The sequence below is a fragment of the Amphiprion ocellaris genome, chromosome 6 (genome assembly GCF_022539595.1).
Source record: "Amphiprion ocellaris isolate individual 3 ecotype Okinawa chromosome 6, ASM2253959v1, whole genome shotgun sequence".
Classification (NCBI taxonomy): domain Eukaryota; kingdom Metazoa; phylum Chordata; class Actinopteri; family Pomacentridae; genus Amphiprion; species Amphiprion ocellaris.
Window position 1 is genome coordinate 23464805 of NC_072771.1, and position 17345 is coordinate 23482149.

The 17345-nt window shown below is 37.6% G+C and overlaps 1 protein-coding gene and 1 long non-coding RNA gene across 3 annotated transcripts in view; one reads left to right on the plus strand and one right to left on the minus strand.

Annotated features, from left to right (window-relative positions):
• The first annotated feature begins 131 nt into the window (after positions 1-131).
• On the plus strand, positions 132-2344 carry LOC129349137 (uncharacterized). The gene is made up of 2 exons (XR_008602003.1): positions 132-912; positions 1842-2344. It is a non-coding gene; the product is annotated as an uncharacterized LOC129349137 (long non-coding RNA).
• Positions 2345-10099: 7755 nt separating this feature from the next.
• The window catches only part of pip5k1bb (phosphatidylinositol-4-phosphate 5-kinase, type I, beta b), a 39073-nt gene continuing 31827 nt past the window's right edge, over positions 10100-17345 (minus strand). For both annotated transcript variants that reach the window (XM_023281487.3, XM_023281488.3), the window contains exons 12-15: positions 17137-17295; positions 15836-15962; positions 11483-11606; positions 10100-11380 (exon numbers count right to left, since the gene is read on the minus strand). In XM_023281487.3, coding sequence (XP_023137255.1) covers positions 11378-11380; positions 11483-11606; positions 15836-15962; positions 17137-17295 — 413 coding nt within the window. In that variant the 3' untranslated portion in view covers positions 10100-11377. The remainder of the gene's footprint in view (positions 11381-11482; positions 11607-15835; positions 15963-17136; positions 17296-17345) is intronic.

The window sequence follows — 17345 nt, forward strand, 5'->3', positions numbered from 1 at the left end:
GTTTCAGTGCATTCCGTTGATGTTGGCGTGAAAACGGAAACAAGTATGCCGGCTCACTGTGCTGCATACAATTACACACTGCATCGTACGATTGAGACAAGGAAACTTGGAATGACTTTTCATAGGTAAGAATAGTTTTTGGCTCTTTTTTCATTATGAAATCTTGTTGAGAGCTTCCAGTCTATGCGAGCTAACTAGTTAGCCACTAGCAAAACGCTAAGGCGAGCTAGCAGCTTGACAACCAAATACCAGACGATTAATAGTAGCTGTAGTATAGTTGTACAAGCAGTAGTAGTAATACTAAAAGTACAAGCAGCAGTAGTAGTATAAACAGCTGTTAGAGTCGTAGAAGTAGTATCAGCATTTGTAATAGTATTACAAGATGTAGTAGCAGTGCCAGTATCAGCAGCAGTAGTGTGTACTACTACTACTACTATTAGTAGTCACATTGCTATTACTACCACCAATACTACCAATAGTAGTTATAAAGCCTAACTCATGTATATCCAGATTACCATCTGTGTTCTTCCTCCAAACCCATTTTATGATTGGGATTACAGGCAGTTCTTTAGGACTGCTCTCAAATAATTGAAATGTTACTAAACAAGGTTATACTTATCAAATTAAATAGCTCTGGTCTCCAGTATATTGGCGAATTCGGTTATTTGTACTTAATTTATTAGCATGATTTCTTTTTAATATGTTGTGTACAGACTTAATTACTTCTCTGTCTACTTTTCTTACTCCATGTAGGTTTCCCAGAGACTATGGGTTGAGGAGGAATTGGAAGTTTGTCGGCTTAGACCTGGTGTCATTCCATCAGTGTTAAACTTCCCGGCTCATCTTGGAAGAGTACGTGCCAGAAAGACCACGACCAAGCAGCCTTGAGATCTTAGGCAGCGTCTCCCTGAGGTGGGTGTCGACGGTGTTCACGGTCACGTCTGTGGTAATCCTGTAAAAAAACAAAACAGAAAAAAAATCTAGATTATAAATCAACATGTAACCAAAGCACTCTGTGTATAAAGCCATAGTATAGGATGTAGTTCAGAAAATGTCAAAGTATAGTATGCTTTACTCAAGAATAACATAGTATGGCCTGTAGTTCATAGTACAGCATGTTGGCAAGAAAAAAACCCAAAACATAGATTATTATGTGGTTCAAAAAGCGCAAAATGATAGGATGTTGCCTAAAATTGTCATGTATGATATGTGGTTCAAAAAATGTCATCGTGCAGTGTATTGTCAAAATAGTATGTAATTCAAGAAAACATCAGAGTATAATATGTCATCTAAAAAATGCCATAGAATAATAATTTCATTGCACAAGTAAAAGTATAGTAACTTTTAAAACTGTTCGAATTCTTATATGTTGCTAAAAAAAACAAAAACAAAAAAAAGTCACAGTAATGTCAATTAAAAAAGCCTATAGTATAGCGTGTCGCCCAACAAACATCATAGTATAGCATGTCGCTCTAAAAATGTCACAGTATAGCCTTTAGTCCACAGCTGTCAGTAGGTGAGGAGCAACACAAAAACAGTCCAAACGCTGGTTTCCAGAGGGTTAGACGAGAATTTATTTGAAAGAGTAAGTTTACAACAACACAACATGTGAGGGGGTTAAAAGCAAATGGGTGTTAGTAAAATAAAAATAAATCAACAGAACTAAAAGTGAACTTCATGTTGACATTGATGGGCATTCCAACCAGGAACAAAGTAAAAGATAATCAATACGAAAAACAACTCTTCCTGTTCACCTCTTAAAACCCAAAAACACACCGCAGTAGCACCCTAAACTTAAACTACCAATGGGTTCCCTGTTTTCCTTTCTGAACAATTCAAAGGTCCCTCTCTATCTCCCCACACATCCACCAACCACTGGAACACATCTCCAAAGTTCTGCCGGGCCAGCTCAGCTTCCCCTCAGAAGAAGTGCCGCCACCTGCCAGATGAAGGAGCCTGTTGAGAGGCAGCTGGCATCGTGATTGGACTGTACTTTGGTCTGTTTCAATCCAGCTTCAGCTCCAGAGACGGCAGGCGGGACGAGTCAACGGAGGCCGGGTGGACGAAGGCATGCAGCTGAGTACAATCCAGAAAACGACAGAGGAGGAGTGCAGCGGCCCAGAGCCAGAACAAGCAGAGTAGCATCGTATGTCTCTTAGAAAACATCATAGTATAGCCTTTGGTATGAAAAAACGCCATCATATACATCGTATATTGTACAAATAACAAGTCAAAGGACAGAGACATACATTGTAGAATTGTAGTAATTGTGGGCTGACTGATTTACTGATTATCAGTATTTTATTTTTTATTGATTTACGGTAATAAATACATTTAAAAATGGTGCTACTTTGGCTCTGAACCTTTATCTACCTGTGGTCACTCTGTCTTCTGCAGTGATTTGATTGGTTATACATCACAAATAAAACTCCTTTAACTTAACATCTGTAAACAAAACAAAAACGTATCAACAAAGTTTTCTGTTAGAGTTTGTGTTCTTCTAAGTTTAACTCAAGATTTTAAATACTTTCATTTACTGCAAATGAATATCGACTCCAAATGTCTCACTAATAATCATTATCAGCCTTAACAACCCACAAAACACCCCTTTATACTCGACGACACTTAGTACAGTCCGGTTCCCCCTTCTATAAATCTGCTTGGAATCGTCCACTTCCTGTTTGTCAAAGTGGCCTTCTATCTGGACAGGTTTTGTTGGAGCTCATGCAACAAACATTTTGGGTAACTGCACTTTAATATGGATGGATGACACTGAATTAGAGTCTGTTTTAATGAGACTGAGTTAAGATGTGTAGCTCTGTCATTAAATAGTAAATTATTTCTCAGAATTCACTGAGAAAAGTCTGAAATGTTTGCTACGTTAGCATCCCACATGTTCTTTGGCTCAGCTAAAGCCAACTCTCGCCAACTTCTGGATCTCTTGAGTTGCTTGTTGTTAAAATATCTTGCTGTAGGTGCTGAAGCTCAGAAAGTCTGAGATGTTTGTTCAAAATAAGCTCATTCTCAAGTCTTATCTGAACTGTCCTCTTTTGTTTGAACTTTCCCTAAACTTAGGAGTTAATGACAGAGCAGCACATCCAGACTCAGTCTCATTTATATAGAGATTAAACTTCAGTGTCATTCATTGATGTTAAAGTGCAGTTTTTCAAATGTTTGTTGCACATGCTCCCAACCAAACCAGTCCAGGTGGAAGACGATGTGAAGAGAAAGCTCCAGAGGATGAATATCACACATTTACATTGGAAATTAATGTCCTTTAATTAGGCATTGTCATGAAAAAGTTAGATTTCCCTTTGTTGATGTTGGTTTCTAAATGTTTTTTGACACTCGGCCCCAAAGATTAAAACCTTCTACGGCTCACAAGCTGCAACAATTCACACATTATCAACTATCTGTCTCACTAAACTAAGATAAAAAGTGAAAAACTGCCTGATTCCTGCATCATGAATGTAAATCTTTTTGGTTTTTATGACAGTAAACTGAATATATTTGGGCATGACATTTTATAAACCAAAACAAGAAATGAATTACTGGAGAAAAGGACAGATTAATGGACAAAGAAAATGTGTTTTCTGACATATATGAATTACTCCAACATTACAAGATTCATACAATTTTAATTCAATTTTATTCATATAATGCCAATTACAGGTCAAATTGTCTGAAGATGCTTTATTTTTATATTTTTTGTCATATTTAAAATATGACAAAGTAAGAAATTTAAACCTCTTGACTAATCCAATTTATTATTTAGTTTTTAAGAGACTAATTGACAATTCAAACTTTCTCCACTAAAACTAATAAACATGAGGTCAAATAGAAGGAACAGTTTTAAATACTGCAGTCCTACGACAACAAGAATAAAGTTTCTCAACAAAAAGCTAAATCTGCTGGTGGATTCCATGAAAGTCCTAATAAAGGATAATAAAGTGTGATACTAAAGGTTTGTGGTGCTAAAAATCTCAAAGTAAAGATATCGAGTTGAACATCTGGATGGAGGTTGATAAAAGTTGACCTTCTTTCATTTCTCTGGAGCCGACTCCATGGAGTTTATGGATGGTGGTTAAAGACCTGCTCTTCTAGTTGTCTTCCTTCTCGTCGCTGCAAAACGTCACTCTACCCGGCCGACTTCAACACCTCTTCATGACAACTTGTTCTGCCTCCGACCTCGTGGAAACTCAAGAAACTCAGGAAAACCTGTCGAGACTCGAGGAACTCATCGAAACTCGAAGAACTTGTGGAGACTCGAAGAACTCGTTGGGCGGGGGAAGGTGTGGAGGGAGGTGGGGGAGTAGAGGGGGGAGGCCGCCACCCACCTCCCCGCCTACTCTCCGCCCTGACTCCACCCAGACTCCGCCTTGGCTCCGCCCATGTGGTGACTTCAGCAACTACGATGTCAAAGGGACGACGAATTTATTTCTTTTCATCTGATCTGTAGCTCAGTGAGTTAAGGATTTGCCTGTGGAGCTGCAGGTCGCTGGTTCAAGACCAGACACTTCTTAAATTTTCATCAAATTCCTGACAAAGACAAAGAAAGAAAACTGCCAGTGGCGGGTCTTGAACCTGCGACCTTCCACTTGGTAGTCTGTCTTCTTATCCCCTGAGCTACTCGCTCAGATACTAATTCTTCTTTTTTTTGCGCATTTATCATCTATTTTTTGTCGTTTTCGAGTTTTTTTTTAACTCGAGGCTCAACTCGATCGTTTTTCTCAGGAGGTTGGACTTCCGCCTTTGTGTTGGAGGGTTGAACCCTCAGTTCCAAGACTTTCCAAAGCCTCCACACCTCCCGAGTCCTCAGGACCTGAGCTTTCACACAGTCTGAGGGCTGAAATTTTCTAAGTCCCACAGTAGTTCTCTGTTAGATTTAACTTTCAGACAGTCCAAGGACTGATATCTTCTAAGTTCCTGAGTAGTTCTCTGTTAGTTTGAACCTTTCCACAGTCTGAGGACTGAAATCCTAAAAGTTCTTGAGTACTTCTCTGTTAGTTTGAACCTTCAGACAGTCTGAGGACTGAAATTTTAAAAGTTTCTCAGTACTTCTCTGTTAGTTTGAACTTTATGGTTAACAGAAGCCTTAAAACTTGTGACCATGAGTCTTGATTTCACATTTAAACCATCCATCTGAGTTCTTCTCAGACCTTCACCTGTGGGTTTTTTAGAAATCCTCAACAAACTTTGATTCTCTTCACTGAACAGTAAAGTTTGTGGAGATCAGAAGGTAACATTAGTTTGATCAGTGCCTTCAACTTCTAGTAGACTTTATCTGGAAATCAGTTTTCTTAAATGAGGTCTTAGTAAATCTGTCCACAATCAAACCAAGAACATAGAAAGAGGAAATGTTTGAAGAAACAACTTGTTTTCATTTCAGACTAGAAAACACTTTAAGAACTTTATTTGTTTTTGCTCTTTTTGATTGTTTTATTGTCTCTTCTGTTTAATTTGATCTTCTAAAGTCTAACTGGTGTCTTTTCAAATGTTTTGTCTTTAGTTTGATTCTTCTTAAATGTTTAGTTTTGCTTTTTTTCCTCACCTTTTATTCTTTTCTAATGTCTGATTTGATTTCCAAATGTTTTGTTTTTTTGTAATGTTTAATTGTTGTTTTTTCAAATGTTTTATCGGCTTGTTTGAAAAATTTCCTTTTCTTTCCCCGTGTTTAATTTTTCAATTAAATCTTTAAGGTTTTTCTTTTTAAATGTTTTACCACCTTTTAATGTTTAATTTTCTTTTTAAATGCTTCATTGTATTTTCTGTTTAATTTCCGTTTAAAGTTTTATTGTCTTTAAGATTTAATTTTCTAATTAAACATTTAATTTTATTTCAATGTTTTGTCTTTTTAAAGGTTTAATAATCTAATTAAATGTTTTGTATTTTTTTAAATGTTTAATGTTCTTCTTGTTTAATTGTTTGTTTTAAATGTTTAATTATCAAAAATATGTTATCTGTAATTTTTAATATTTGTATTTTAAAAATGTTGTTTAATTTCACAACGTATTTTGTTTAATTATCTAATTCAACTTTTTGTCTGTTTAATATAGTTAAACATTAAATAAAATTAAATGATATTAAACAGACAAAATATTGAATTAGATAATTAAACAAGATACAATACATGTAATTATGAAATTAAACAAAATTTTTAAAATACAAATATTAAAAAATTACAGATAGCATATTTTTGATAATTATACATTCAAAAAATACTTTTTAATAATAAAACTTTTTAGAAGTTTTATTGTTTCAAATTTTCTTCCCTTTGATTTAATTGCTTTTTGTTATGAAGTTTATTTCTTTAATGTTCTTTTTCTGTCAAAATTTTAACCCCAACCTTAAAAATGAAATAAACCCTTAAATCACAACGAAAATACTTCTGTTGTCATAATCATGAGTTAGTCAATTATTCAGTTTATCAATTTAGCTTTATTTGTTTAGCACCTTTCACACAGATGACAAAACTAAACAAGCAAAGAGAAAAAACTGTACTAAAACTATGATTAAAACTCAAAAACATTAATAAAAAAAAATAAATAAAAAAAAATTAACATCGTAATAAAACGTGTCCAAGGGATGGAGGGAGTTTATTGAAGTCTTCTTGGGCTCACATGGCAAATCATTTAAAATATAAACTTCATATTCAGTCTAAGGAAACTGCAGAGCGACAGAAGAACCAACAATATCTCCTGTTTTCTCCTTTAATGAGTTGACTCTTCTTGTGCTTTCAGACCAAAGAACTACAGACTCTTCACAACCTGCTCAAACTCTTGGTACAGGACTTCACCACACGGGTCAAGAAGGTTTCTGTCTCATTTCTACTCTGAAGCTCATCTTCTCCTGCTCAAACTGCTGATAAATGTTTCTGCTGCTCTACAGTCTGGTCTCCAGAACTTCATAAAAACTCTCAAAGTCTCTTCTGCTGCAGGTTGCTTTGTAGAACTGTTACAGAAAACCTCACTAAACCACATGGAGGGGCCTCAAGATAGTCGTCCAAATGAAACCAAACAAAAACCAAACTAGCACAACCCAAACGCTAAAGTCTCCTGCAGCCTACCAGAGAACCTCTGAGAACAGAGAATCAGGACAGGAACTCTTACCTTCTGGACAACCAACGTTGGTTCATAAACAAGAGTACCTAATGTGTCTGACCAAAAACCTCTAAAGACTCACTACAGCCAAGATGAAGACACAACTCAGCTGTACCAAATCCACTAATCACTGCACACATTAGCACCATGTGCTAACTGTGGCTAAAGAACCACATTTACCAAGACAACTATCCAGTACAAAGCCCTAAAACACACCAAGAAACACATTAAAGACAATTTTACTGCTGGAAGCTGCAAGCCAACGCCTAAAGAACAAACTGAAGCAATGGAGCCAAACCCAGTTCACTGGTGAAGGAAGCAGGAAATGTTTGCAGCCAAATAAAACAGGAAGACACTGAGCTGCTCAGGTGTTCCTGATAACACTGAGCTGCTCAGGTGTTCCTGATAACACCAAGCAGCCACCTGGACAGCCAATAGGAACACAGCTTACTGGAAGTCCAGAGGGCTGGCTTAGTGAAGGAAATTTAGTTTAAAGTTGAAGCAGAAAGTTAACAAAGAAGGTTGAAAACCACCTTCTGATACCTGAAATCTCTGAGTTTTCACACAAAGAACACCTGAACATGTCAAACTGGTTCCATAGTAGAACCATCAGTGTAAAAACGTCATAGTATGGTCTGTTGCTCAAAAAACATTACGACCTGGCTGTCAGGGTACAAACATGTAAGAAACATGAGAACAGAGAGAATCCAACCAGTAGGTCACAGTTTATCATCCCCCAGTCATCTCCTGAAGTCCATATGGTGAGAGACATCAGTATCTGGTTGTTCATTTACCAGAGGATGCTTATAATCATGCTGATGTGGTCTGTACTCTACAGTATTTTAGTGACTCAATAAATGCCTAAGTCAACCCGCCCGGCCAGCAGGCAGATGGGTTCCCCCACATTAGAGCCGGGTTCTGCTCGAGGTTTTTTTCCCTGTTAAAAGGGTGTTTTCCTTGCCACTGTCGCCTTTTGGCTTCCTCTGGGGGTCAGGCATATTGGTTCTGTAAAGCATCTCGAGACAATTTGACTGTAATTGGTGCTATATAAATAAAATTGAATTGAATTGTTTTATTTAAAATGCTTTTTAGTTTTTAATAAACATTTAAGAGCCTATATGTAATCAATAAATGGCCTTTGCCTATCTTAAGAAAAATTCACTCAGAACTGTGATATGTTAACAGTACTAAATAAATCAATAAATACATGCATACACACAAAAATAAGTTAATACATTAACTGTGTTAAGATTTAGATTTTTAAAAAAGTTGTTTATGTTTTTGCAGAATCCAGTATTGCTTACTGGTTGGTCATTACATTTTGTTAGTTTGATTTCACTGTTTAAAATGATGCCACCTCTTTTCAGACAGAACCTATGATAATAAAACAATACAAAATTTTTAGTTCTGTGCTAATAAAGCACTTAAAGCTTTAAGTATGGCTAAATGCTTTTTTCAAAATTAAATCTATCACTCCTTAGGTGGTAGTGGCCCCAAGTTCAGTATAGTTGGAAAGATATTCACAGATTCAGACTTCCAGCATCAATAACTCGTTAGATATAGGTTGTCAAAACATAAACGGTGCCTCTTTCCCATTGTTGCAAGGCAGACAATGTGCTACAAGCCCAGTTTTATCAAAAGTAGCTGTCTTTCAAGCTACAGGAATAACATTGGTGTCTATGGAGTGAACAGGGTCCGTCTGCAATTTGCAAAACCGCTGCAACAGTAAAGAGAGACAAATATTCAATAACTTCACTCTTATACATTGTAGTGTCACTAAAATCACTGCAGCCTTCAACTGGCTCCTGTTGACAAAGTGTTTTAACAGAAATGTAGATGCTGTAATTTGATTCTTTTAATGAACCATGTAACTTGAATGGATGTGATGCTGGTGTGACCACAGTGCACACGTCTGATGTTGCTCACAGTGGTCCAAGGGACGCTCAGGGAGTTTGTGTGTTTGCTCAGACTCATGAAAAATTACAGGGAACATTGCTTGTGGGCATTTAGCTTTGACCAAATAATGCTACATCATGTCTCCTGAGCTGAATGTAACACAGAAAAGGTGGTGTCTGTCCACGTTGTCATGGTGAAGGATTACAATGGTACCACATACTACATGTGAAAATGCTCATGTGAATTGTTAGTAGTGCATTTAGAGATGCTGTGAAAAGAAATTCACAGCATCAGAGAATCAAGACTAGATTTCATAATTGCATGTCTGTTGTGTAGTTTCAAAAGCTTAATTCTTCTCTTCATTAACTCTGACGAAACAGTGACTGTAAGAAGTAGAACAATAATAATATGAGAAAATGTATCGGACACAAAGGCGGACTTCAAAAAATGTATTTGAGACTCGCGATGGCTTTGTTGTTAAATCTTCTCCATATTGACACAGATGTGAACTTGTTGCATTATCACTTCACCTGTTTGCCTTCGTTGCAGCCACATTTTTCAGAGCTCAAACACAGACTGGCTTAGCTTGTTATATTTGTTTCAAACATGACGAGTCGAGCCAGTTTGGTTCAGGGAATATGATTCCAAATACATCCTTTAGTTATGGTGGAAGGTGAAATGGCTGCTATGGCCACTAGGGGGCTCTTTCTGGGACTGTTCTGTGTACAAAGTTTAATGCTTTCGTGAAGCCAAATCAAGGTGCTTTCTATAGAAAAGCAAGACCAGCATTATGAATTAACCTTAGAAGTTTAAATATTGAGGATAAGACCTCATAATGTCAAGTATGATGTGAATTTACCAGAGTAATTTAAATATTAAGGATTTAAATCCGACGAAATTGATACAAAATACAGTTTTTACCTGGCCAAAATAAACATTGATGCTAAGAACCTAATGAATTATAAATTATAAAGATTAACTAAACTACTTTTTTGCTGTTTTTGTTGTTTTCTGAGAACGTGAACATCATTTCCACATGTCACCTGGACTAATGCTGGAAACACTAAAGCACTGCTTCTAAAGTTATTAAACAAGGCAGACACTGATTTTTAGCAGTTTATTTATAGGAGTCTCTTCTATATATAAATATGCATTGTCTTTACATTCAGCGATTAAAGTATTTTCAGCAAATGGTAAAATATTGAGATTTACATAATAAATTATGGTCTCAACTGACGTGTGATCGTGGACATTTATAGTTGGATATGATCTTGATGAAGAGGTATCAGACAGCTTCTAAGTGTAGGATGCATGTCTCAGAACTTCTTAAAGAGGACTGACTTCTTCAGTATCAAAGGATATCCTGAGTAAAAGCATCTTCAGTTGTGACGCAAACCTCACAAAACTAGTAGTTCCACATCAAAAATGATCTACGATGTTCCTTCATTGTCTCTGTACATGTATCACTGACGAACAGAGGTGTGCATTTGTATAGTAAAAAGAAAAATAAAAGTGCATGTTCACGCATCCAAATCTGTGCTTATGTCACGTAAGCAACATCCTCAGAGAAAAATATTTCTTACAGTAATCATAACCAATGTCAAAAGTGCCTCTTTTTTTAAATCAAGAGCAAGTGCATTGTCTCTCCGCTCTGTGCTTCATCCAAGGTCCAGTAACTGTCTTTTCTCACCTCACGTTACAGCAGCTCTGGCTTCCTGTTAGGAAACGCTGGCCACGTTAAACACATCACAGTCTGTGTTTTTGGCCTTGGTAGCTTCAGAATCAGGTCTTCACGTGAGTCTTTCCTCCTCTGTGTTGGCTGTGGTGTACAAGCTGGTTTGTGTCCTTCTGTGTGTCACCGTCTGTCTTCATCAGGGACAAAGATGCCATAAATACACTGTAAACATTCCTCGTGTTATCGGCAACTAATGCCGCTGCAAAATTTTCAAAGTGTCTCTTATGTCTTTCTGATCAGCAGAAAAAAACTGTTTAAAGAAATGTATGATGCGTTTCTACCATCTCTTCATATATGTATTTATAGCTAGCAAATGTCTGGATCCTTGTGGAAACGGTGGACGTGTATAAAACTGAATGGCGCTGTGTTGACGCATACTCTGGAGAGCAGCTCAGCCTGATGTTCAGCACTTTACACGAAATGTCACATGGTTCCTGCAGATGTCCGTCGCTGTGACTTTGTACGTGTCTTCTTTTAGTCCTTCAACCAGTGGGAATCTGCATTTTTATGAGTTGGCAATTACAAGTGGCATCATGGGAGTAGCAGCTCTGAAAGCGGAGTCAAACGCCAGCCTGGTCTGTCCAATGGAGTGCGGCGATTGTCTTATGCTTGGCAGGAGGAAATGAAGTCTGTCGAGCTGCTATTTTCACTGTGGAGGAGAAGAGAGGAAAGAAAGGAGTGAATGTTTAGGCCTAAATGTGAGCAAACAAAAGCACAGATAGTTAAAACATAAACACAATGATCAACTCACCAAGTAGACGTCGAGAACAGATCCGTCGTCGCGGTCTATGTCCACGTCCATGGTGCTCTGCTCTGAGGTGAGGCAGATGGCGCTGTCCTCCAGTGTGAACGTGGAGCTGGATGCAACGTCCTCTCTGAAACAGGAAAACACATTTTAATGTAACTGGTAGACAGGACTCTGAGTGAGTCTGGGGTCAGAAGCAGATGGGTTAAAGCAGCTGTATAAACAGCTGAAGAAACACTCCAGGAACAAATCACACACTATTGCAGAGACATCAAAGAGACAAAGAGATGAAGTGACCCCAAGCAGGATGATAGACCTGTCTGCTGTCAGATCACTGGAGGCCTCATGTGAGAGGAAATCACAAATGTCTCACAGGAAGTGAACTAAATTACACGAAACCAGACAGATTTGTCCACAGTGACCAAGTCAGAGTGAAACACTGGCTGGGAGAGAACTGGAAATAGTCCAATGTAGCACAAGATACCTGATAAAAACTTAATTAGAACGAATAAAAAGCATAAAATACGTGTAACAAGAAAAGCACTCAGAGTGCGCAGTACTCCGCCAAGGCTGTTCATTCCCCCATATGGCATTGTCAGGAATGCAGCATTTTTTTTTTTTATACCCACAAACAAAATGCATGTGTACGTTTTGTACGGATACCGAATCACGTGACCTAAATATGTAGTGGGCGGTGGGAATTGACGGGACTCGAAAACACCCCCCAATTTAATCAGTTGTTCCTTGCATTACTTCTGATGGATAAGTCCCGATAAGGCTGCAGCGGAGGATTTGAAGTAGGATCACAATCATGTGATCGTCAGCAGGCAGCTGACATAGAGTTCACTTGTCATGGTTACAGTGACGCCATGCTGCTATCTCGCCATGATGAAGTAATTTTTTAACTTAACAAGGTTTGGAAATACAACATATTGTCAAATTAAACATTAAACCGGTGCTTTACAACCTTTTTCTCCTGACATTTCACAAAAAGGAGTGTGTTGTGAGGCACATTTTAGATGCCTATTAGTTGTTAGCAACTCCACACAAACTAGATTTTTCACCTTCTCACATGATTTCATTTCAATAAATGATCAAATTCCTCACCAAAAACCAAATTAGGGAAACAGTCCAAAAAGCTTTTCTTTTTATTCTTTCCTCTCTTCAATAATAGTTTAAAGTGGCTCCACCTGCAGCAACAGTAACATGCAGCTGACACACTGATGATTCACTCTTGATAAATTAATGATGTCATATATAATAATATATCAACCAGAAGGTCCAAAACAGTACTTTTTCTTTAATGCTATACCTACATTTTGCTGCTAATTGTTTGATTTGCTTTTATTGGAGGACTTTCACGTTTAATGGAGTGTCTCTGCATGAGTGAAATATGGATTTAACTGTTGCACGACCATCTGCTGTTGTTCATCCTGCCTCCTTCCACTACCACTAGGGGGCAACATGGCAGCTGTTTTCTTTCCATGTACATCAGGTGACTCCCTGATACAGCAATGTGTTTTCACCCTTTTGACTTATGACTGTGTTTAGACTTCAAAGTCAAAATGAAATCCAGGTAGAGACCAGCAGGAATGTAATGGAAGAAAAAAAAGAGGGATACTAGCAAACAGCAGCATGATTTAAATAATAAAAAATAATAAATCCTGTGCTGAAACATGAAAAAAGAAGGCGTTACTACTGAAAAAGGCAGACCGGCTGTCAGACAGGGCTTATTGTTGGTTGATATCTAGCCTCCACTGCGCCTCTTGTCCACTTCTGTCACCGTCTTTGTGCGGCGTAACGGCACCAAGTAAGACCGTGTCAAAGCTGCTGTTTAAATATTTATGAAAACAGTTCACAGAACAATGTCAGGGCAGCAGCAGGTGACTGATGAGGAGACAAGACTGGACGAGTCACACAATAGAAGCTCAGAGAGAAATCTGAAGCCGACACTGCCAGACAGGAGGAGCAGCGAAAAGGTGGAAAACACACAGGAGGAAGAGGATGAAGTGTTTCGAAGCAACAGGGAAATTAAACTGTCCACTACTAGACTGTGAAGTGTGAGAATAAACTGTGTCAAAGTAGTGATTAAACCTGTTAGTGGAAAACATCATTTGGTTATTTTATCAGATTATGCAATATAATAAGACTTATTATTAACCTATGAAGGTCATTAACTGTTACTCAACACTGTTCCATTAAAACACCCTTTAAGTTCTGTCTTGCAAACTGCTGGTGAGGCCATAACTAAAAAAAAAATCTTGTAAAAAATATGAAAAATCTGACAGCAATGCAAAAAATACATGAAGAAGTTGCTGTGACATGAAAAAAAACTGGTGAAAATAACGGCAAATATTTGTTAAATATTTCTATTTTTCAGTAAAGTAATGCAGTAAAAAATAATTATTCGTAATTTTATGGTTACACATTGTGAAGAACAGATTACTGATGCTTATAAATAATAATTCATATTATTGATGAAGACATTGAGTACAGTTTTGTCCTGTTTTTTGTTTTTGTTGTTTTTTGTGTGACTTTGCTAGGTGTTACTGAGAAAATCTTTAAAATAACATTTTTTTAAATTCATTTTTCAACCCTTATTATATTTTTTTCTCTCAAATAACACAAAATATCTATGAAATATTTTTTCTTTTTGCTAATTTACAGTAAAAAAATGGTGTAATTTTACTGTAACACATGAACAGATTTTTCTGTGGATGTAATTTATAGTTTTGGCAATTTTTTTTCCTGTGATTTTGCTAGTTATTAACTGTAACTTAACAAAACGGAAAATCTATAACAATACCTTACATGGTTCTTTAAAAATACAGTAAATTTTCTTTTTTTTTCTTTTATTTTTTTTTTTGCAGTGTAGGCTTTGATACAATATTCTCAGGTTTAAGTGAAGTGTGCTGAGATGATTTATGTTATAAATAAAACTGAAATGCATTAAATTTCCTGCCCAAAAAGATTTTTAAAAAAATATATATATATATTTCTTTTCAGGAAAAGGCTGCTGTTGAACTTCTGGCTATTTCTTCCTTCCCGTCTTGTAAATCAAAAACACCAACAGTGGCCTTGATGGCTCATCTTTTGGCTGCTCTGTCCATACGTTGTGTAGGGAGGCAGTGTGTTGGATCCATGCTGTCAGTGGAGCTGAGTCACCTGCTCCATGACGCACGTCACCAATAAGACGACGTGATGTCAGAGCACAGGTGACAATAGCGTGGGAGGTTTGGAGCGTGTTTGTGTGCTGGGCGTGCCGTCATTCTTCATGCAGTTCTGTTTACAGTAATCTTACGTCACGGATTTAGGGTGATAAACGACACAAATACTGTAGCACCCTAACCTTAATATTTAAGTTAGCTGAGTCAACTTGTAACATTATGCTTATTTCTCTTTTGGCCAACACTTTATGTCAAAGTCTTCTGTTAAAAATGTGTTCTATGCAGTGCCTATAAAAAATATTCAACCCAGCTTGGAAGCTTTTCTCTTTTATTGCTTTTAAATATTGAATTATTCTCAAGTTAATTTTGCTTTTTTTTTTGACAAAAATTTACAAAAAAACCTGTTTCATGTCAAAGTGGAAACACATTTCTACAATTGGACATCAATTAATGTACAATAGGAAATGAAAATAAGTTACTGCATCACTATTCACACTCTTGACGTTAGTATTTTGCAGATGCACCTTTGATCACAGTTACAGCAACTGAGACTCTTTCATCTCAGTCAATTAAGCTTGTTACTTCTTCAGATGAGTCATAGGTGTCTTGGTGGCCTCTCTCACCAGTTTCTTTCTTGCACACAGATTTTGGGGACGACCCACTCTGGGCAGATTTACCCATGAGTCATATTGCTTCCATTTCTAAATGATAGATTTAACTGTACTCCAAGGGATATACAGTCACTTGGTAATTTTCTTATATCATTCTCCTGACTTCTGCTTTTCAGTAACTTTTCTTTTCTTCTTTTCTTTTTTCTTCATGGTGTAGTTATAACCAGGAGTGCTGATTCACCAGTGACTGGTCCTTCCACATGCAGGTGTTTCTATACTACAGTCACTTGATACACATTTGCTGCACTCAGATCATCTTCATTTCACTAGTTGTGTGACTTCCAGCACAAACTGGCTGCACCACTGTTCAGGTGAGTCACTCTATAGGGGGTGAATATTTCTGCAATCGCTTATTTTATGTTTTATATTTTAAATTAATTGACATTATTGTATAGAAATCGGTTTTCACTTTGACATGGAAAAGTCTTTTTTGGTCAATTGTGAACATTTTTACTGCAAATACCAGCAACTCATGATATAATGAAGAGAAAGTAAACAGTAAAATAAAGCAGACGCTGTACCTCTCTTCTGTTTGGTTGTCCACATTTACAAAGATGGAGGAGGTGGAGATGGTTCCCATGGAGGAGCCCTCGTAGAAGGACGGGTTGGCAGGGACCAGATCAGGACGTAGATACGAACCAAACGCAGCTGAGGAGAAAAAAAAAAGAAAATTGCATGCACATGATGTCAGTAATGGAAAACAAGACTCTGACATTTCTCCGTATTTCATATCTTTTCATCTGAAACAGCCGCAGCTGAGTAGGAATGCTCAAAATGAGTAAACTGAGTTCCTCTTTAAATGAGAAAATACACATCACCACACACAGCTACGATTTCCTGGAAGGCCAGAGTGCCACATTATTAAATCTATGTGATCAATGCAGATGTGTCTAGCTGTATTGATCAAAGTATAAATCTGACACTGGGTCATCGAGCCAAGGAAAATGAAAGTTTTTTCCTGTAATTCTTGTTCTTTAGCCTCAATAAAACTGACATATTTCTCAGTTTCTGCCTCACACTGCAAAGGGAAGCAGATTTCCTCTCTCTTTTCTCTGTCTCTTTGTCTTTAAGATCGATTTAGCAACTATAAAAAAGCGGGTGAGGAAGTGCAACAATCCAAATTGCTTTATAGTATGTTGCGTCACAGCTGGAGATACTGCTGGGACAGCTGTAAAGGGAAAAAGGACACACGGCCCCATGACTTATTTTTCTGCTCCACACCCTTCCGCCGTCGCATTGGCTAACACTCGCATCGAACCCAAAGGTCAGATGCAGAACCTTCAACTTTTATTACTCTCCTGATTAACACTTAAACTTAATTACCTAATATTTCTTGTACTGAGGTCATAAGCGGGACTGATTAATGAGGGCGAGCTAAAACTGCACGTCTTTCTTTTCACACATGCATAAATACTGTCTCTACAGGGACGCTTTCAACAAGGTAGCGGCTGCTTTTATTCCATCAAAGCCAAACATTATCATCCTGGAACAGTGTGAGAGTACAACATTTTTATGGCTGAATGCGAGTGGTTGTTTATTGGCCTCCAGTGTTTCTAGGAAGCTCTAATAAGCCGCAAAAACGTAGAAAATGACAGTGGCTGAAATGATAGATTAGTAACAGTTCAGAGCGGGACATGGTGAGGATCATGGTAAAACAGTGAGTGCTTTTATGATAAAATCACAACAACAGCCCCATTAATAATTCAGGCACTTCAATGAATATCCCCAGACATCTGATACTGACTTTTTCTACAAACTGTATGGGAATAACGTTACTTCAGTGAACTGTAAGTTGTCCCCGTCTGAGTGAGATCTTATTTACCTTGTCCATCCAGACTGGCCAGACTGCGAGCTCCTCCCAGCCGGTCCCTCCTTTCCCCCTCGTTCCCCTCATCTTGATTCGATGAAAGGATCTCCTGTGAGGACGACTTCAGAGCAGGGATGGAAGTGCGAGTCCTCTTTGAAGGGGAGAATCGAAGTGCTGTGGAGCCAAAAAGGAGGACACGAGTCAGGGAAAGACATGAGAGAGAT